This window comes from Python bivittatus, unplaced genomic scaffold (assembly GCF_059951505.1).
Source record: "Python bivittatus isolate LINGU-HERP-01145 unplaced genomic scaffold, Pbiv_v1 ctg000020_np1212, whole genome shotgun sequence".
NCBI lineage: Eukaryota > Metazoa > Chordata > Lepidosauria > Squamata > Pythonidae > Python > Python bivittatus.
The window spans coordinates 87,328,569-87,350,417 of record NW_028277030.1 but is presented as its reverse complement, the minus strand read 5'-3'; the positions used below and the strand labels follow the sequence as shown (position 1 = coordinate 87,350,417).

General features: G+C 39.8%; 1 protein-coding gene across 2 annotated transcripts in view; it reads left to right on the top strand.

The window, feature by feature from the left end:
- Positions 1-242: 242 nt before the first annotated feature.
- Positions 243-21,849, top strand: part of GALNT2 (polypeptide N-acetylgalactosaminyltransferase 2) — a 72,934-nt gene continuing 51,327 nt past the window's right edge. The window contains exon 1 of one of the 2 annotated variants that reach the window (XM_088143398.1): positions 243-482. In XM_088143398.1, the coding sequence (XP_087999524.1) occupies positions 372-482 (111 nt within the window). In that variant the 5' untranslated portion in view covers positions 243-371. The remainder of the gene's footprint in view (positions 483-21,849) is intronic. The other variant, XM_088143400.1, reaches the window with a different exon arrangement.

Below are 21,849 nucleotides of genomic sequence, written 5' to 3'. Positions count from 1 at the left end.
AGATGGGTTCCCCCACTCCCAACTGTTTGTGGTAACTGAAGCAACAGCACTGCAAGGCGGATGGCGCTCTGCAGCAGCGCCTACCGGAACTTCCAGGCTACGGAGCCAGATCCCGTCTCGGCCAACCCGGAGGGACCCCAGGAGGCTTAGCGTGCGGCAGCCCGGGCGACGTTCCTCACCCCGCCCCGCCCCCCTGGGAGGCGGGGCGGCGCGGCTCGCGATTGGTCAGGGGGTGGGCGCTCGCCCTCTGCCCCCTGACCCTGCGCGGCGGCGGCGGCGGCGGTGGAGGTAGCAGCAGCGCCTGCCGCCCGTTTCCTGCTGGCCTGGCGGCGGCTGGTGCCACTGCTCAGCGTTGGGCGGGCGGGAGAATAATGCGGCGCAGGTCTCGGCTGCTGCTCTGCTTCGCTTTCCTCTGGGTGCTGGGGATCGCCTACTACATGTACTCTGGGGGAAGCGCCGCGCTGGCCGGAGGCGGCAGGAAGGTAAGGGCGAGGGCGAGCAAGCCGCTCGCCCCGGGCGCCGTTGCGGTCTCTCGGCCGGCCGGCCGGGCTGGCGGGTGGGTGGGCTGCTGCCTTCGCTGTCGGACTTCTCCGTGGCGGAGGGACCCTGCTCGAGCCGCTCCCTCCGCCGCCTCTCTGGCTCAGCCGGAGGCTCCAAACTCTGCTCTTCGGAGTGGGGTGTGTGCTCGTGGGTGTGCGCGTGTGCACGGAGAACTAGTTTCTCGCCCGGGCGAGCGGGAAGCAGCTTCCTTTCAGCTTTCTCGCTGTTTTTCTCGCGTTTCTCTCGTTCGCGGCCGCTTTCCCACATGAGAAGTGGCGCCTGCCTGCCTGCCTGCCTGCCTGCCTGCCTGCCTCCCTGCGACTTTCCCTTCGGTCTCCCCGAAATGGATGTGGCGTCTGGGCAGTCTTTTGCGCTGCGGGAAAACCTGCCCCGGCTAGTCAGCGAACCTTCGGGAGAGTGGATGAGTCGCTTCCAACATCCCCGGCAGCATGGCTGCGGATGATGGGCGTCGACGTCCAGCGCGCCCGGAGGAGAAGCGGTGGGGAAAGCTCCGTATACTGTAGAGCGGGGGTTTGGCGGCGGGGTGCTTGTTCCCTTCCCGGGGAAAGCAAGGACTGCGGAGCTTTCAGCGGGCGAAAGCTGCTTTCATCTTTCCGGGAAGAGAAGGCGAAGCTCGCTCGCCCGCCCGCCTCGGTGCAGTGCGGGTGTGCGCGATTCCATCCGCGTTACGTTTCCGCTTTCCGCCTCCTCCCCTTGGAGAAGTGGAGGTGAGGCTGCTGCTGCTGCTGCTGCTGCTGCTGCTGCTGCTGCTGCTGCTGCTGCTGCTGCTGCTGCTTTTCCTCGCCTTCTACGACGGGTGCGGGGTGGGGGGGCGCGAAGAAATTCCCCGGCCAGCGGGAGCGGTTTTCTAGCTCCGCTCCCTCATTCTGGCTCTCTTTCAGAGCGGGAGGGAAGATACGAGCTCTCCTGAGTCCCTTCTCAGCGGATTCTTTTGAAAAAGCAGATGGCTCCTTTGTGGACTTCAGTCTGGTTTCTAACTCGTCATTGCACGGGGCCGCGTCCAAACCAACTGGAGCGAGCCACGTCGCGGCTTGCGGGAAAATGAGCGTGGGAGGGAGATTATTAGGTTAATGGGGAAAGCTGGTAGACATCCTCTCTGTTCCCATTTGTCTGGAGCAGTCACTAATGGGTGTCCTGCCAGTGGTCAAGTCGGTTCCTCTTGTGGCAGGTCCACCTGAATATATAATTGCAGCCACTTCAGTCAGCTTTCCTCATCTTTGCCGCTGTTTCTGTAAATGTTTTAGGGTCGTTTTGTTTCAGTGTAATTAGCTCGGTAAAGTAATCCTACTACTGCCACTAGTAAAGAAGTCCCGGGGAGTATTCATCCCTTTCTTGCTATCTTTCCGTTGCCGACCGTGTCCTCCTCCTCTTCCCTCCCGTTAGTTTCATTGGGAGGGAGTTAAACTACAGCCGGTCCAAGGCTGGCATAAACTTAATGTCAGGTTGAGGGCCTATCAGGGAATTAGAAAGCTAGGATACTTTTCATTTGCTGACATAGCTCTGGAATACCCCCCTTTCCTGCTTACCTATCTTTAAAAAAAAAAAGAAGTCATCTGAGGAAGAAATCTCATGTTGCTCAGACTTCTCAAGAATGAAGAATACTTCCTCCTTTCCCTTATAGTTTTTCTCCAATAGTTCCTAGTGTAGCTGTTTGAGATAGTAGTGAATACGTGAGCATGGAAATGGCTGCTTATTATCTATATTACCACATGCACATATATATACACATACACAAAGTATTCTATTTTTATGGATTTACATGACAATTCAGTGGACAGGTAATATTTTTGGCTCTATTTGTATTCAGAGGAAATGTTAGGGTAGGGTTTCTTCATCTTGATTCTTCAGTTGATTGTGTGAGGAAAATGGGCATTGATAGTAATCTTACATTATTTTGAGAATCAAGATCTTCAGTCCAAATGGTGATTCGTGGTATGCTTCCAGAGGTTAACAATTAACCAATTAACAAATGGTTAATTTTCTTGTGCCCAAAAACTGTTGCAGATATTAGTGTTATAGCAATGAAGTCTGTCAAATTTGTTTTTATATTTAGCATAAATATGATACCAAGTCATTTTACAGGTAAAGAAAATGGGGACTGTAATAGAAAATGTTCACAAAACTGAACAGCTTAAAGAGCTAACGTGGGGAAAAAAAATCCTAAAGTAATGACCAGTGGCACTGAAGGAATATGACTACAAATGAGGGAAATTGACAATTATATATGGATTGGTGATTTAGGATTCTATTTTCTGTCAATGAAGCATAACATTTAATCCCAACTTTTAGAATGGCTTAGTAATTGTAAGCATAGGAAGAAGAGTGTAAGTGTAATGGCTTTTGAAATTGTTCTAAAAGGCTCATTTAGCATGGAATGCCAAGCCTTGAAAGAAAACATGAAGCATTTTATGTGTTTTGTGAATAAAAATCCTGGTGTTAGAACATTTAGGACATTCACTGAATATATTCTATTTAATTACTTCTAAAAAAGATTACAAGATTGAAAAATCAATTTTAATAGATCGTAGTTTTAGTTTGCAAGATATAACAGCAGATAAACTTTCAGTGAGTTTGCAAGGGTCTTTTTATGTGCAGAAAGTACTCGAGTGCTAGTTTCCGCCAGTTTCTTTTTTATTGCTCTCTTCTTGAATTGTGCCTCAGTTTTGTTAGTTTTAAGTTAGTTTTAATACTGTGGCATGCATTTAATTTTTTTTTTCAAAAATATGAAGATTGGCCTGTTTAAAGGTAGAGAACTATGCAGGGCTTGGATTTGAAGGCAAAGGCATGGTGCCTTGGAGTGCGCAGAGGTATGAACCTAGCACATGTCTGCAACTCTGTAAAACAGCTTTGCCTTCAGCACTTGCTGCAAAATCCTGGGAAAATATGCTCTTAGTTTAAGGAATTGCAGACAGGTGTTACAGTTGAATCCATATAGGCTTTGAAACGCCCTTTTGTCTTCAAATCAAGCGCACAGTGCAGGCCTATTTAAAAACCATAGGAATTATGGAGAAAATGAAGGAATAACCTACTGGGCTATATTTACAGTCATCTTTACAAAACTGAACTGGTGGAATATTTATTAGATTTTTATTGTCCCTGATTTCCAGGGAACTTGGTGTGCTTGGTTTTCTCCCTTATTTTATTCTCACAGTAGCCCCCTGAAATAGATTAGACTTTGAGATAATGGGTGACCAAGTGGGCTTCATGTATCTTTCTTCCAAGGCTCTCATTCAGCACTAACTGCTACATTGTACTAATTCTTAGATAACATTGGATTTCATGAATACAGTACTGTAGGCAGTACTACTTAGATTTACGAGGTAAGGTTTGTTCTTTCATTCTTATTTAGAGTTAGCTGGATTTGTTTTGGGAAGATATCCTTCATTTATGCAGAGAAAGCAGCTAAAATTCATTGCATTTCTTTACTAATTTCAGTTCTTCAGTGCAGATTGTTTCTGAGTTTCCACATATCAATTACCATGTCATCAATTAACAGTTTCAGAAAAATGTAAATTGTGCATTTTTGTTCTCCCTGACATATTTACATAAAATAGATTGTTTTGGTCATTGGATACTGGTTTTATATTCAAACAGAAGAAAACATGTCTAGATTCTTAACATTGTTGCTGTCCATGCATGACTTTCCATAAATTAAGGACTGTCACGCTAAATGGAGTATTTTGTGATGATAGAAAAAAAATCTCAGTTTTACGTAAGGAATTTGTGGGAGGCAGAGTTTCTGCACATTAGTGTATTGCAGATTGAGGTATTTTCCCACCTTGGGTAGAAAATCTGAATTCTTAATTGTATTACTTTGGATTATAAATAAATAAGTAGCAATAAATCAGTTATTGCCTGGTGCGAACACTTTCTAGTCTGAGTGGAATGTCAGATTTGAAAAATTTGGGAGTCAGATTAAAAGAGAACAATACATTTCTATTAACTTTTGCTTACCTTCACCGTGGGGCTGTGGGGACAAGCGCATACCTTGCTTGGATTATCAAATGTTATGTAAATTTATCTCATTTGGAAGTAAAGCTTTGTTTTTATAGAAAACATGTTATTTGGATATGTGAGCATAAATATAAAACTAAATGAGAAGAAGTATCAGGATATATCTTATAATTATGGAACTACAACTATAATGAAAAGATATGTCAGATCTTGCTGTAAGACCACAGTTCCCAAACTGTGTGCCACAGTGCCCCAGAGTGCTGCAGCGAACTCAAAGGGTCGCTGCAATATATTTTACTACTTAATAAACAGAACTGTCCTAGCTGTCCCTGGAGTGCCGCAGCACAGAGTCTGGCAACTGCTAAGGATGCTGTGAGAAAATTATTGAGTCATTAAGGGCGTCATGAATCAAGACAGTTCAGGAATCTCTGCTGTAAGAGATAGTTTTTACTCAGGTGAAGGTAATCTTTCTTGGATTGTTGTAAGTATAATTTTGAGAACATGTCATGTATGTTCTTACAAATGGCTGTCATAGCAGCTGCTATCAGTTATGTGAGCAGACCATTTACTCTAAGATAGATTTGTAAGATTATCCTCTCTAGCCCACCTAGAAACTGTCCATATCCTGGATTCCCACTAATTTTTTTTTTTCTGGGAAGGTAGACTCTCTTCCAAATGCGTCACTGAACTGTGGACCTACCTGTTTTTATTTTCTAAGAATGTCAGTAGGAGGGTTGCGGGTTTAGAAGCATTCTGGAAAATAAAAATAATGCGAGAGGCTGGATTTGTATTATACCAACTTCCCATTTATTTAATTAGAAGAAACTAAAAAATATTAAAGTCAGGTGGGTCAGAAGACTTGATGGACTCTAAAGGCGGTATCTCACAAGCACTAGGTTGTCTACTTCTCTTATATCTCATAGTAGCAACTTGGTTGTCTTTTTCTCTATGTGATCCTAGGAGATTTTTTCCATAGGGTTTTCTCAATGATTGTGTGGCTCTTTCCAGTTCTCTTTCTTTTTACCTATTCAGTATGCTAATGTTTTCATAAGATGGCTTGAATATCCTTGTGCTGCAAGCTTATCCTGCTACTTTAATTTATTAAGAATTTTTTGTTCTATATAAATACAAAGAAAAATGATCCAGTTTGAATCAAATGATAGGGAGGAAAGCAGTGAGTAAGAGAAGGAAGGATGAGGGACAAGTTCAGTATGTTCTCTTGTTGCCAAAGCCAACATACCTTTTACTTTAAAATAGGAATTTGAAGAATATTTATGTAGCATAAAGGAGCATATAATTCTTCAGGATAACTTCAGTAGTATTGGATCTAAACTTCTGTGGCCTTTCAGTCCAATATCTGGATTTGATTAGCTTTGAGAAAGCCCTGTTGGAGCTGAAGAAATGAATTTTTGATCTAGGTTTATAGAAAGATGTACATTCTAGCCCAAAATTGTATAGTTCAGGTTTATTTGGAAGATCTTTCTCACTAGCTTTCTACTTTGCCAAACATCCTTTGTCCAATCCCTAAGAGAAGTTGACCAGGTTTTATTAGAAGGGAGATTTAGTGGTATCCATCTTCAAAAATGCTTTTGCCCCTGTCTATTGGGAGAAGTAGAATCAGTTGTGCACATCCTTCTCCTTAATTCAGTTAGGCACAAGAACTTAATGACACCTCTGTTGATTAATTAACACTCCATTCTTCTCCTTTTAACTGATAAGCTAATAATGGTCTCTAGGAAAGTCACAAAAGTTTGTTAATTGGTCATTGCAATTTGAGGCAAGATTGTATTGCTTTGATGTATAAAACAATGCAGACATTATTGTTAGACTTGTAATTTCATTATTTTAAGATTCAGATTTTAAGGTGGTACTGTATATGCTTCATGTCATTCACTATAAGTAAACAAAATATTTATAATAAATACGCAGTCTGTAGCAATTTATATGACAACTGTGGCTTTTTAAATTGAAGGCAGTACAGTAATCACATAATCCTACCTTATGTTCAGATTGTTTCAGACAATATCCTTAAGTATTAGAAAAAAAAGTTTAAACAATGTTTCTATATTTCTAATTCTATGAATTAAACTAATATTTCTATATTTTCAAAATATACATCAGTACTTCAATTCATATGAAGTGCTGCTCCTACCAATAGGAGCATCTCCTAGTTCTGTTCAGGTAAAACTACTACTAATGGAAATGAGGCACTTTATCTGTCTACAAACCTTGCACCTGTGTTATTCCTCACATCTTCCAGAGGCTTGAGACTTTGTGAAATAAACTTTCAGAAGGTGCAAGAGGAGGCAGGGGAACTGATAATGTTTGTTCCCTCCTCTGATTGTTGCACTAAATCAAAGCCTTTTCTGGGCAGCTGAAGCTCTTTTATTTATGGGGTGAGAAATCTGGATCCCAGCCCTTTGTCTTTTTTCAGTACTGTAGAAGAAACTAGAACATTTTTCTCTCCAAATACCATTTATTGCCTGAAAATCAAGAGCATGTCACCTGGAGCATTATGTAATATTGCGGCATGTGATAATGTGCCTCCCTTCCAAAACTCATGTTTTACCAAGTGTTAAGGATATGCTAAAGATACCTTTTGGAATATTGTATTCTCTAATGCACTAGTCTATACAAAATGGAATCATGTCCTAAATAATATTAAAAAGTTCTCGATAAGCATAAAAAAAATTTATACATTTGTGTAAAACTTAGATTACTTAATTAACTGAAGATGAATAACTTGTAATTATTACTGTGTGCTACTTAAGTGGCACTTTTATATGGCTCTTTGCTATGCAGGTGAATGAGGATTTGCTGAATGAGGAGTTCCTGGCAGTTTTTCAGTGATGTGTAAAAATAGTTGAATTGTCTCCCCTTCCTTTTTTCACTTTTTCCTTCCTAATACTTTAAAACATGTCATGGTCTAAGGAATAACCCTGTGCTACTTGAAATTGCTGAGGAAACATTTAGGTTAGACTCCTTTGAGTTATTTTAACAGTTTCATAAGTAAATCTACTGTATATTATGCTGTCTTTATGCATCTTTGAAAGAGTGCTTCAATTAGTTGAAGGCTCAGACAGAGCACTCCTTCAAACCAAACTGACGTGACACAATGCCCTGTTTCTAAACATTGGAGCAGAATAGCCATGTCACTTAGCTTTGATAGATTACAGAAACTTTTGCATATTTATTTATCAGATTTAAATTTTGCCTTTATTTTTGTATGACTCCGGGTGACATGCATAATGCTCCTGCCTCTATTTTCCCTACAACTATCCTGTGAGGTGGGTTGGGCTGAGAGAGAGTGACTGGTCCAAAGTTACCCAGTTGGCTTTCATCTCTAAGGGAGGATTAGAACTCACAATCTCCCAGTTTCTAGATTACTACCTTCCCTACTATACCAAACTGACTCACATAACCTGATGTTGAAGCAAAACATCTTGTTTGTATAAACAAATCCCATCTTGGTGTTTTTCAAGGTACCTTTTGAAACACACAGAAGGAAATTTTTCACCTCCTGGAGCTAGATTCTCTGTTGAGGTGTGGCTAGCTGATCTGCGCATGAGGACAAATGAACAGAAGTATGTATATGAAAATAATGTTATGCATTTATTAGATCTGGCACCTTCAAAAATGTAAGAATATGCACGTTAAGAAAAGTGTGCACAAAAATTAGTACAAATTTTGTGTAGTTTTTTGCTGAATTCATACATTGAAGTGGTAATGCTTCCAAGCTAAAGTTGCTGTCAATAAAATCAAAAGGTAAAATGGACTGATTGCCCTTTCTTTGTCATATGTCATTTTACAAACCTTTTAGAGTTGTTAGCCTTTTTCAAGATATTTGAATCAAAATATTTTTTTAGAATGATTTTCAAGGTCATTAGCTCCGAATTGGATATGCAGGTCTACAGTCTTCTCTGCTAAGAAATATAGTCATTAAAAAGTAGCAAAGATGGATTTTACTTCATACTGTTTTAGTATATAGTAGTCTCTGGTAGGAGAACTCTAATTCAAGTTGTTGAGTAGAGAGCAAGTGAGTGGTAATTAAAAAAATGTTTTTGTTTTAAAAGACAAATATATTTTGTTGGTTAAGTTGTCACAGCTTCAGAGAAGCATGTTGCATTGAAAAATAACTCGATGTTCTAAGATCCAGAATTAGCCAATATCCTTATTTGGATCAAATAAAATGTTACCACATAGTGAACAATCTTTCAGGGCCTTTAGCTTTTTTCATCACTTTTGTAGAGAGGGGCAGGATAATAAAAATGACTCTGCTTTGCAACTATAACTGGGCCCTTGTTAGGTACACAATAGAAATAAAACATGATTTTTCTAGTGATTAAAGGAAAGGGATTTATTAAAATGATGAAATAAATAGAAATAAAACATTTCAATGCAATAAATACAAAATATAACATTTGGGAGAGCATACAGCTTTATATAGAAGAAAGCAGATGATACTTTATATATACTGAATCAGGAATTGGAAGTTCCCTCTCTCAGGTGGGCCTTAAAAGAGGAGGGGGCTAGCTTCATTTTGCTTTTCTTTTTTTATCTTTTCCCTTAAGAGCATTGTTCTGGGACTGGGTAAATGCCAGATAAGAAAAGGTAATCCCAGGTCAAAGAAGTACAAGTTGGAGATCAGGAAATTAGACAGCAAGCTAGGAACTAGCGAAAGCTAGAGGTGGTAGAGAATTACTTTCCTTTATGGACTGTGACGTGAGTGACTTTATGCTGTGCATGTGTGGCTGTGGGAGATCCTTGGCCAAGGGAACAGTTGACTGAAATATCTTCTTCAGAAGTAATTGCTCATTACTGAACTCATTACTCATTACTCAACTCATTACTGAGTTCCTAGGTGTTGTAAGGAAGGTGGAGTATAGCTGTGAGTAGAGGATTCAGAGATCTCCTCTCATGGGAGCCATTGGGCCCAATCTACCACTTCATGTATGTACACACATATCCCATTACAGTTAAAAATATAAGTATCACAGTGATGAGGTTGTCTGTGAAAATTCATAGCTGATGTAGCAAGCAGAGTTGGTGATACATGCTCCTTATCATGAAGACTATTTGGGCTTCCTGGACACTTGTGGAAGTAGGATCGCTTACACTTGATTCCTTCAGAGACTTTTCAGTTTGCTATAGAATGGGTGAATTCCCTGATTCCTAGACCATAGAGTGACTTGTCTGCCATGTCTCTGTCTTATCAACAAAGGATTTAAATAAAGATTTGTTGGTCCCTTATTCAGCCTACCATTGCATTTAGGGACGTCAGGGAAGGCACAGCCTCCTACTTCAGAAATAGGGCTGGGTGGCCTCAGCATACCTACAGTACCATGTTCCAAATTGATAATAGACCTGACGGTCTAAATAGATAATGCACACAAAAGGAAATCAGAAACCTAATACTGTAGAGTTAATCTAAGTGTAAGCAATCTTATCCCACATTCTATTGTAATACTATGATTAAACACTGACTGGTTACAACAGGAAGCCTTTCCTCCCCTTTTTATTTCCTGCTTAGTTTAACAAGTAGTGTCTGGAAAAGTCCTGGAGAATCCCAAAGCTTGCTCACAATTTTGTTATAGTCTGATTGCTCCTAATTAAATGTGTCTAAATGTGGATTTTTTATATGAAGAAACAGAGCTTCCTTTGCTTTTTGTATAACTTTTGCAGTCTTGATCAAGCTACAGATGTTAAGGCACCCGTTAGCAAGTAGGACAGGTAAACTATAATTCTGGCAAAAGAAAAAAAACTAGCTTGCTCTTTTGTAAATGGAATTCATTTGCATATCAGCTTTTTAGTCCCTAAAATGGTGACAAATTTTGTCTTTTACATTCTTGCAAATCTGCACAAATTCTAGTTAGTACTAGGAATTTACATTTCATACTTGCTGGCTGTTTGCCAGTGTTATTTTCAGAAGATGGAAACTATATTAGTGGTTGGCCAGTCTAGTTTGACTTAGCTGGCTGTGCAAAATCACATGATGAAAACTTGGTCTGCATGACAACTCATGAAATTACTATTCCAATTTATTTTGTAAAGCAACTTGCAGGAGAAAATTGAACTTGTTACGTGTAGTTGAAGACTTTAATAGGTAAATTTTGTTCAGCTATTGTAAAATGTGATTTTTAAACAAGAACTATTAGTGGTATTCAGATTCAGTGGTATCTTTTAAATATATGTAGTCTACCATACTACATCAGTCACTGCATCATTACTGAAGCAGTGTTATATGATAGGAAATCCTTCAAAACCTCTAACAAATTTAGGCATTATCATGAAAATTCTATTGATAGGCAGCTTTTTGGCCATAATTTTAAGAAATTGGCAACTGATATTTTTCTGACTACATTAATTATTAGTGCTATCTATATATTTAATAATTTTGGATTTACCTGCTAACAGTTTTGTTGTTATTCAATCAGGAGAAGATCTTGCTGGTTGTTTTCCAATGATCTCTGTAGGTAATGGCTGAATGACAAAACAGTTGTAAATTCATTACTATTACTGATAGCCTCAAAAAAGTTTAAAATTTTGTAGAATCATAACAATTTTTCTTTCATATGAAATAATAAAATATCTGTTTTTGTGTTAAAATTGTTCATGGATAACAGTAAATAATTAGTAAATAAATAAATAAATAAATATTGACTTGAAGTAAACCATCTTGTAGGTATCCAGCTGCCATGGTATGTAGGGCTTTAAACCCTGCTAGTCACACATAGCACTTTGAATTGTACACTGTGCCTGCTTCAGAGGATAGCGCTGGTATTGTTTTTGCCATTATATAGTTGAATTTTGTGTTGTTTTATTTTTTAATGAATGTACACTGCTCAGAGCTTGCAGGAATGGAATAGCAAGGATATTCCAATAAATAAAAAAGAAATACCTGGAAGCCTACTGCTAACCAGATCACTAGTGCTATGTATGACTAGCAGCTCTCTCCAGGTGCAGAAGGTAGTATAGTGGAGAGTAGCTATGTAATATGGTCAGGTCCAAGGAAGATATCTTCAAGAGGGGGTACTCCACCCCCTCCTTCAAAACAAGTGGTATTACCTCTAACCCCAACCAAGCATTGATAACTTCCCCGATCTATCTAATAATCCCACCCACTCAAAAGGAGCCAGTTTGGGCAGGGGTCCAGTTTACAAGTGACAGACCTTGTACTGTCCAGCACCATATTGTAATGGACTATGAGAATGACCTTGGAAGACCGGGGGGAGGGGGAAGAGATGCTGCCTAGAGAACGATCAGATAAAAGGGTGAGGAGCCTGCAACTGAGTAATGGGCAGAGAAAGAAACTTAGAAGGAATCTCCCCTAACTAATTAGGTGGTAAAAAGGGACAATGGGAGATTTGTGCTTTCAGACTTGCAAGATTCTGTCGATGTAACTTAACAATAAAGTAGAATTAACTCATCTGATTGTGTTTCCTGTCTGTTTACCTGGGAGGGCTGACACCTATCTACTTTCTTGGAATCCCCAAGATAAAAGGAATGCCAGATAATATTGCAAGGTTGTACATCTGTTACAGGTAATCTTCGAGTTATGACAGGAATTGGGACCAGAATTTCCATTGCTAAGCGATGTGGTCATAAAGTGCTATCACATCACTTAGCAATGGCAATCCCTGCAGTCCCAATTGCCATTGTTAACTGAATCGCACCAGTTGTTAGGCGAGGACCTCCTCACAACTTCCTGCTGGCTTCCCACAATCAAAGTCAGTGGGGAAGCCGGCAGGAAGTTGCAAGTCCCAGGTGGTTTGCAAGCAGGCCAGCACGCAGGTAAGTGGCTCCTGCCGGGGGGGTGGGGGGAAGCTGTGCGGAGGTGTGCAGGTGGCCAGAGTGGCATGGTGTGGCTGCTGTCAGGTGGAGGGTACGAGAGGCTGGTGTGGCATGAGTGCAGCGAGACTTGGGGTAGCTGCTGCCAGATTGGGGGAGAGAGCAAGGGGGTGCGTGGGAAGCATGGCAAGTCTCAGGGACGGTGTGCGAGTGGCAGGGAGGCGCATTGAGGCTCAGGGAAGGTGCACAGGAGGGTGTGAGGGAGGCTCAGGGAGGGTGTGTGGGGGGTGTGTGAGGGTGCAAGGGAGTTGCAACAAGACTTGGGGAGGGTGCACAAGGGTGCAAGGGACACACAGCAGGAGTGCACGAGTGGCCAGCACAGTACGAGCACAGAAGGGCTGGGGGAGGGAGTGTGGGTGGAGGAGACTTACCCCAGTGACTTGCCAGTTTCCTCATTGACTTTCTGGGGAAGCTGGTACGGAAGGTTGCAAATGGTGATCACTGCAACCAGTCATAAGTGCGAGCTGGTTGCCAAGAGCCCAGATTGCGATCATGTGATTGCAGGGGTGCTGAGATGGCTGGAACTCTGAGGACTGGTCGTAACCACCATTCGGTGCCGTCATATCTTTGAATGGTCGCTGAAAGAATGGTCGTAAGTCAATGGCCACCTTTATCTCCAAATATTCTGCCCATCTAGAGTCATACCATGTCTGCTCACTTGTCCACTAGGACTTGAATTAATGTGGTCTTATTAGTCACAGACCTGGTGTTTACCAATAGCAATATAAGCTTATCTCTACTTTGTGTCTTACTATACTTTAAGCTAAATTGTATGTTGTATTTCTGTTCTTTTACTTACACTGGCATATAGTCCCTTCAGCTTTCCTTTCCATCTCCACTGACCCATGCAGACCCACAGTCCCTGGTGTGATCTGCTGGAATGATTCTGAGTTCTCTGGTTTCTGGTTGGAACCCAGTGCTTGCTTCCTACTGCACCAGTTTTGGACTTGCTGGATCTGTTCCATCTGAATCCCACAAGCATCTCTCTGCCTTGTTGGGCTGCCCACCACCATTGATCATTTGTGTCTTCTGTTAGAGAGCTTAGCCTCATTTCCTGCATCATAGCATAGTTTTCAGTTATCTCTATTCTTTGCGCATGACTATTTTTTCTTGAAATGGTTGTCTGTGAAGACATGCAGTAAAGGGGCAAGGGATACATATAGTTTCCCACCAAAGAGCTCTAGTTATGCAAATGACTGACATACTTGAAATGTGTACAGTTGTCAGCCCTCCCAGGTAAACCAGACAGAAAACACGACTAGATGAGCTAATTCTACTTTATTGTAAGGCTACATTAACAGAATCCTGCAAGTCTGAAAGCGCAAATCTCTCGCCCTCCCTATTTACCGGCTGAGTAGTTAGGGCGGGTCCTTCCTAAGTTTCTTTCTTTGTCTATTACCCTGTTGCGGACTCCTTTCTCTTGCATCTGATTGTTCCCTGGGTGGCATCTCTTTCCCCCATCTTCCAAGGCCACCCTCACATTCCATCAGAACAATACAATCAGATTAGTTACTGGTTTTTATGCCAAGCCCCTGGCTAGTAATTGATATAAACAATTTAATCTGGCTACTTGGCACTTTTTGTGCAAAGCATTTATGAATGTATTTCTTAGGCTTATATGCCATTCCAATCAGAAACTGACCCTCAGTAGCTTACAGTTCTACTGCAGTAATTGTATTAAAACATACCGTGAATAACACACAGAGAGATATAAAGCTGTAGTAAACCACAACAGTATCCTCAATGTTAGCATTAACACCCCATTGGCATTTCTTCCTCAAGGTCAACTCAACCTGCCCCAGCATTTCTAGAAAATTGGAATTGCTACTTTGATATAGGTAGATGTTTATTCATCTGACAGAGTTTCCAGTGTTATGGGCAAGTTGGACCCCATCCCCAAACTTTATTAAATGTAGACTTAAGGAGTAGTACATGGAAATTAACTGGCATTCTGCAGTACACTCATTAGCTTTTCTTTATTGATGACACTCATTGTCTTTATTGATGAGAAGCTTATCTCAAATATGGATTTGTGTCAGTGACAAATAATGGATTTGCAAAAAGCTTTTGAGCTTCTTTGCTAAAAGTTAGTAAAAGCTAGGTCAGTGTTTTTCAAACTTGGCAATTTTAAAATGTGTGGACTTCAACTCCCAGAATTCCCCAACCAGCATCTGGAAATTCTGGGAGTTGAAGTCCATACATCTTAAAATTGCCAAGTTTGAAAACCACTGAGCTAAGTTAATGATATATAAAAAGAAATGGTGTGAGTTCAGTTCCAAACATTCTTTAAACTATAATAAAAGAAAGAGATGATGTACACTAAAATACCTATAACTGTATTTCGTCAGCATACAGGGGCACATACAGTGCAGTGGGGCTAGTTATGGAGCAAGAGCATTTATGCTTGTAGGAATTGCAGCAAGGCACAATGAAGGGAGTGTGCCAGCTGTGAGAAAAACTGTACCTGGCGGAAGGGAGAGATATACTGGCATCAGCTGGCAGTGTTCCTTTCAGCCTCCCATCTAGGCCAGACTGGTATTTCTCTTGTTCCTCGCCCCTGGCAGTGAAGACTTTTGGGGATCATTTTCTGCCAGAGGAGGAGCTGTATGAGTGAGGATTTTGTTTCGTGCTTATTGCAGACCCTTTGCAATACTTCAGGGAACTATGTCGGAGAGTTTGGGAACTAGCAGTCAGTAAAGAGGTATAGTCTCTATATATGAGAATAGTAACAAATAATAGCAATAAGGAAAAAGGGCTGTTTTGGTTTTTGCAGTGGTCATATTAGTTCTTTCATATAGTTCTTCTATATTTGACACTTCAACTGTTGCTTTGGTATTGCAATATATAGAAATGGCAATTTTCTTAATGGATGTTTCTTAAGCTTTTCAAGAGTACAGATCATCATACTACTTTTATATAAGGAATACATATGACAATTTCTTTAAAAAAAGCAAAAAATATGCAGGGTACTTATGTTGTCTGAATTTATAGCTCAGTATCTAATGCTTGCCTTGTACTCTGGAGTTAGGAATAGGGATCTTTTTATTGAATGTTATTGAAAATGATTAGAAAAGAAAGCATATTGTTTAGCTTCATATAATATTCCCTTCAAGAGCCATTGTAGTATATTGCAATTTAGGACTCTAAACTTTAACTGGGTTTAGCATCATACATTCTCCCAACAACTTGGATACATATTCAGATAGGCAATATACTTGAGATAGGTATGTGTGTGTGTGTACTCAGATATTCTAGGGAGTACTGATGAAGTGCCCAGCTTTTTTTATTTGAAATATTAATTTGAATAACATGTACATTAAGAATAATAAAAAATAGAACTATAAATTGAAGTGGTCAAGGAAAGTTCGTAAGAGATCTTGCTGACTTTGTATATGCTATAAGTTGTTTTGGCTCCTAAAACCTGGTTTAAAAAAACCCAACCCTCTTATGACTAGATTTTCCCTTGATTGCAGATTTTGGTTAAAAACAGGTGAAATTTAAGGAGGAATAAAAAAGACAAACAACATAGAATCCATTAAGAGCCCTTACTGAGGTACAAGTGATCCTTGGTTAGCAACTGCAATTGGGAGCAGCAACTCAGTTGTTAAGCGAAGCCGTCGCTAAGTGAAGAATCACATGACTGTGACTGTGTTTATATTTTTACTTCAGCTTTCATTTGCTTTACAGCATCAGAAGAATAGAACTCAAACGGCTGGGCGAGCCCAAACAGCAGGGAAGGTTTCCGGAAATTGACTCATGAGGAAGCCGGGTGAAAGGGCAAATCTTACAGCCCTTTCCCCCCATTCCCCTGCCCTTTGGAATGCTCACCCTGGTGCTGGGATAATTAGCAAAAAGGAAATTGTTTGTATTTACATTTATTGGAGAGGAAGGGATTATAAGAGAGTAAGCAGGCACACAGTGGAGAATGCACATCAAAAGGAACGCACTAGCCTAAGTGCTAAACTAAGCTGTTTGCTTAGCATACTGTTGGCTGTGAGCTGCTTAGGAGGCAAACAAAAGCCTTCAGTATGAAACTGATTAGGGTCTTGTCAATGTCAGGGAGCAGCACCAACTGGGCAGAGGGTTCTAATCAACTAATTAAGGTCACAGAGTTGAGCTTGTTAACTTGCAGTTAGCACTTTTTAGGGACACTCTGCACTGCAGAGAAAAGCAGCTCAAGAAGTATAGCTTATTTAGGCAATTTTTCTGCTCTACGGGAGGGCGGGGGAGAAAAAACGAGTCAGGCACAGACCAACACATACTAACTTATTGTAATGGTGAACATGACTTAGAGAGAGATGCTGAAAAGGTTGTATATATGGGCATTGGTCGCAAAGTTACTTTTTCATCACCATTGTAACTGCGAACTGTCGTTGTCCAAGGCAGTTGCTACATGAGGATTACCTGTATACAAGTAGAAATGGGTATTTCTCCATCTAGTGAAGTTTCCAGTAATGTTCTTAATTGCTGATCCAGTTTTGAATTTTTCATGATCAATGGCTGATTTTATTAGATTCCTATGAGCTTTATATACCTTTTACATAAATTATATATTGTCCAAGGAAAAAATAATTTATTATCACATGTGGATGTTTCTGAGATATTATAGTACTGTTACTCATTAGCTGCTACAGATTTCAGTTAAATTGGCAACATCCTTTTGGAATTAGGAGCCTTGGATGTATGCTTGGTGTTTCTCCCCCAGTGCAATATTTGTTTAAACTTAATCTAAAGTAGGAATGAACTGTATATTTCCACATTATATTCACTGTCTCTCCCCCAACCCCCATAATTATCATTTTCAAGTCTGCCTAATAAGTTTATTTCTTGTTTTTTACCTTACACTGTTCTAAAATGAATGCATAGTTCTGCTGTCCTGAATAGCATTCTTTTAAAAGCCATTGATCTGAACATAGCAAAAGACCAAGGTTTTATGCATCATACGAATGGTTAATTGCTACTCTTTATGGTAATGTTCTCATGCTGTTCTGGTAGCAGTAAGGTCATGTGGGAAGGTTGATGCTTTGATTTCTCATGCTGCTGTTTCCTCTTCTGGTGCTAAGGCAACAGACAAACACATTGTTGGGCTTCACGCACATAATTTACTGTTCTAACGCTGCCAGAATAGCTTGGATTGCAATCATGAAGGAATGGTAATCTTGCCAATCCTGTGGTATCTCGAGATGAAAGTGATATTGTGCTTATGTGGAATGCTTTGTACTGTTGTGATTATAGAATTAGATAAAGCAGCAGGCAAACTTTTTTACAGTGGTTAATGAGAAAATTTGGATGGGCTGTTCAGTGCTGTAAAATGGAAATTAAAGATGCTTTGACACTTATTCTTCCCCCATCCCCCATCTCAGTCTTTGCATCATGTATACCAAAAGCCCAACAGAAGGGTGTACAAGATGAAGAAAGGGGCTATTCTACTGGGTCCAATTTTGACAAGTCAGGATGAAGAGACTTGAGAAGACTGGCAGGCTTTCATTTAGTGAGACACACTGTCACCTGAGATTATGTCAAACCCTGACCGTTCCTTATGCTTTTGAACGTAGTACACACAAGTATAAAGCTTTGGATCATTTTCCTCAATAAATAATTGAACAAATATAATGTTTTTGACTCATTTGTTTAATTGGATTCTCTTTATCTCATTTTAAGACTTGTGTGGAGAACAGAATGTGTTTTAGGTCATGTTTATGCAGAAATATTGAACATTCAAAAGGGTTCACAAACTTTTAAGTACCACTGTAGTAGTATTAAACTGTAACTTCCTTTTCTGGCTCCTCCCTCCTATGTTCCAGTTTATGGATTAACAAAAGAAGCTGACATGTATGTGGTATGCATTTTCGATAGCATTAGGGCCTGAGTGCTCAGAATCATGTCATCTGCTTGTACTAGGGAAGAAACAACATTAAGAATTGTTAGGGAAGCCTTCTTGCCACAAAGCAGGCAGAAATAATTAATATTTTAATGAGCAGCAAACTGTTTTTCAAAATCTCCATAACTTCACTAAAACCATTTTTCCAATGGAATATTCATTTTAAAATTAATGTTAGAACATGCAAAGTATTGCATATGGCCAATGGGTATTTTAGAGCAGCCTTTCTCAACTGGGGTTCTGTGAGAGATTGTGATTAAACAAAAACACCCCTTTCTTGGCAACATGAAGTAGAGGTTGCATGCATAGTACTTGCTTCTAGAAGCTTGGGCTGATCTTGTGTTATTTTTCTAAGCCTGTTCTTCTGTGATTGATTGATTGATTGATTGATTGATTGATTGATTGATTGGTAAGGCTGATGCAAGACTATAGAAAGATAAGATTAGAGGAAAAAATGGCTATGAAACTAGTGTGGATGCTGGCTTGCTTCTTTTCTTGTAAAAAGAAATGGAAAACGTATGTATTGGATGGTGACCGTGGTTACAATGATTATGGGACGGATTAGGATTAAGGTGTAATAATTTTGAAATGGTATTAAAGTTATTAAGATGAAATTAGTTTTACAAGTTTATAAGCTTCCTTTTTACATTATGCATAAAGACAGCTTGTCACAAGTTCTTTTCCCCATAATTACATTTGCAAGATTTCTATCTTGCCCTTTTCTCAAAGAGTCCAGTTTGGAGAGCAGTGAGTGGAGCAATCTCATTTTGCCTCATGAGACTAGAGCAGTGTTTCTCAGCCTTGGCAACTTTAAAGTGCATGAACTTCGACTCCCAGAATTCCCCAGCCAGCAAGTCCACACATCTTAAAGTTGCCAAGCTTGAGAAACACAGAACTAGAGAGCGAAAAAAGCAAAAAAAGATTTCTCCATTTCCATGCAGTGGCTTTCTGGTGAATTTCAGTCCTAATATTAGTTTCACATTCCAAGTTCAGTGTTTGAACCAGATGAACTGTTACACTGAATAGTGAAACGCCTGATATTATATGGCCCAGCTAGATGACAGCACTTAGCTGACTTGGCTGAACTAGAGCTAAGCAGAGTCAGCCCTAATTTGGCTGGAGACCATTTGGGAGCTGTAGGCTAGACTAGGAAGATGAAAAAGAATCCCAGAAGGCCATGGCAAAAAGTCTTTGGGACTGTGCCAAGCAAATGGCATGGATATGTCCACGTAAGTCACCATAAGTTGAGCTTGACCTGAAAGAGACTTTGCTTTTGCTGAAATTGGGTTCATTTTTAAAATTCTGTGGTTCATTCTTTCAAACAGAATGTTTTGCTGCTTGCATGCAAATGCAAAAATACCCCCATTTGTTTATTCTTAGCCCCGAATAACTAATTTAATCATATATCATAGTTGCTTTATCAAAGCTGAATGCTTTTGAAGTTGTATACCTATCAAATTACATGTGATGTGAGCTGACTGTGATAAGACTGATGCTTTTCTTTTAGAAATTGCAGATGCAATTTCCTTCAATACGGATCTGAATGGAATCATGTGTGGGCATTTAATTGTAAAGCTACTAAAATTCTAACTGTTCACATTAGCAACATCTAGTCATATAGACCCAAGATTCCACATTGCGTCCTATGCTTTCATCATTTTGATCTCCTTGGGATTTAATTTGCCTCAATTAGTTTATCACTTGAATTTGCTGATTGAAGAAATGGGGTTGGTATAACCAGTAACATTGACATTATACCAACACCATCTCTTCAGTCAGCAGATTCAAATGATAAACTAATTGAGGCAACTTTCAGAGTAAGTTCATTTCAATCTGAAAAAGTTGGGAAATATAATTGTATCTGTAGGGCAGAAACTAGGTGGAACAATAGTGTTTTAGAACTATTATCTGGAATATCTCTTTCCTGAAAGCAGCATCATTTCTAGAAAGAAATGCTCCCAGGCCAGAAAGTCAGAACAAAAAGAAACCTATACCAGGAATTAAGACATACAGTAAGACTTTCTGACCTTCAAGTCCTTTTGAATCTTATCATTCTTTGATTTTTATGAGTTATTTGAGAAAATAATTTGTACAGGATTTTATATTTGACAATTTTGACTCAAAACAGGTAAAACAAGTTTAACTCCTCTTTTTTTTTTTTTTTTTTTGTTAAAACAACTTATAGATTTGGATTCTAAGATACTTTATATTTTTTTATATTTCTGCTCTGTCCACCAGCCGATTATTTACTTAACTAACATTTACCAAAGGAAAGTTTTCTGTCTTTTCATTTCTTGGGCATACGGTAAACCCACTGACCAATTCAGTCAGCTGCCCCAAGAGTTTGCATTTTCATTAGTACTAGAATAGATGTCTACAGTTCTCCGAACAGCAGCAGGTTGTTGCAAAAATTTTTGCTTGAAGGAGCTGCCTTATCTGCAACCTACTCCTGTTGTTAGATGGCAGTTAGACTATTAGTGATTGAAACATAAGAAACTGCTATTTAACCATCATATGCTTTTTAAAAGATTAGGAGATTCTGGCAACAGCCTCTGTATAAGCAGGACCTTGCTGAAGAGCATAGCAGTGTGCATGGGGACATGTGGAATTGTGTGTAATGTCTTCTGTGGACTCATAGACCTGCTTAGCCTTATGAGCTGAACTGCCACCATCTTGCTATTTTTGTCTCTTGAATTGGGGTACTCCCAAGCAGTAAATCACAGTACTGTTATTAATGCTAACCAGGACTAGAATTCTGTACCCCAGTTTTGCATCAGTACATCCCACAGCTGTTCATACATACATTGTGGTAGTCAGTCTAAAAGTGTGTAGCGTATGCAGTTCAGCTTCTGAAATATTAATGTCAAAAAGCTGAAGTGATGCTGGATAACTTGTCAACTGAAAAGAACATAAGAACAGTCCGGCTGGATCAGACCAAGGTCGATCTTAGTCCAACATTTTGTTTCTTACAGTAGCCAAATAAATGCCTCTGTGGTACTCACAAGCCAAATACAGAGACATACCTCTCTCCAACTCAACTGCAACTGCAGCTGGCATGTAGAGGCATGCTGGCCCAATGCAGAAGTATAATTAAGTTTTAAAGATTAATAGTCTTCAATAGACCTGTCCTTGAATTTATTCAGTCCCCTTTTGAAGCCTTTGGTAGACATTGCCCTGTTTTGTGATAATGAATTTTACAGATTAATTATGTGCTGTATAAAAAAAAGTACTTTGGCTCTTCTAACTCTCCTTCCTGTCAGCCTCATAAGCGCAGGTGCCAATGTTTGGAGAATTGCTTTTCTGTGTTAGGAGTGATTTTATACACTCTTACCTTTTCTTATTAAAGAAAGCTCTTGAACTCCCTGATCATTTTGATTGTTTTCTTCTATGCTTTTCCAATTCTTATTATATTCTTTCTTAAATGTGGCAGCTAAAACTGTACACTGTAATCCAGATACAGATGTACAATAGATTTGGCTAAGAGCATTACTATCTTGCCAGTTTTATTTTCAGTCCCTTTCCTAGTGATCCCTACTGTGGAATTTGCCCTTTTCACAGATGCTGTACGTTGACTTGACATCTTCATTGAACTAGCTGCTGAAGCA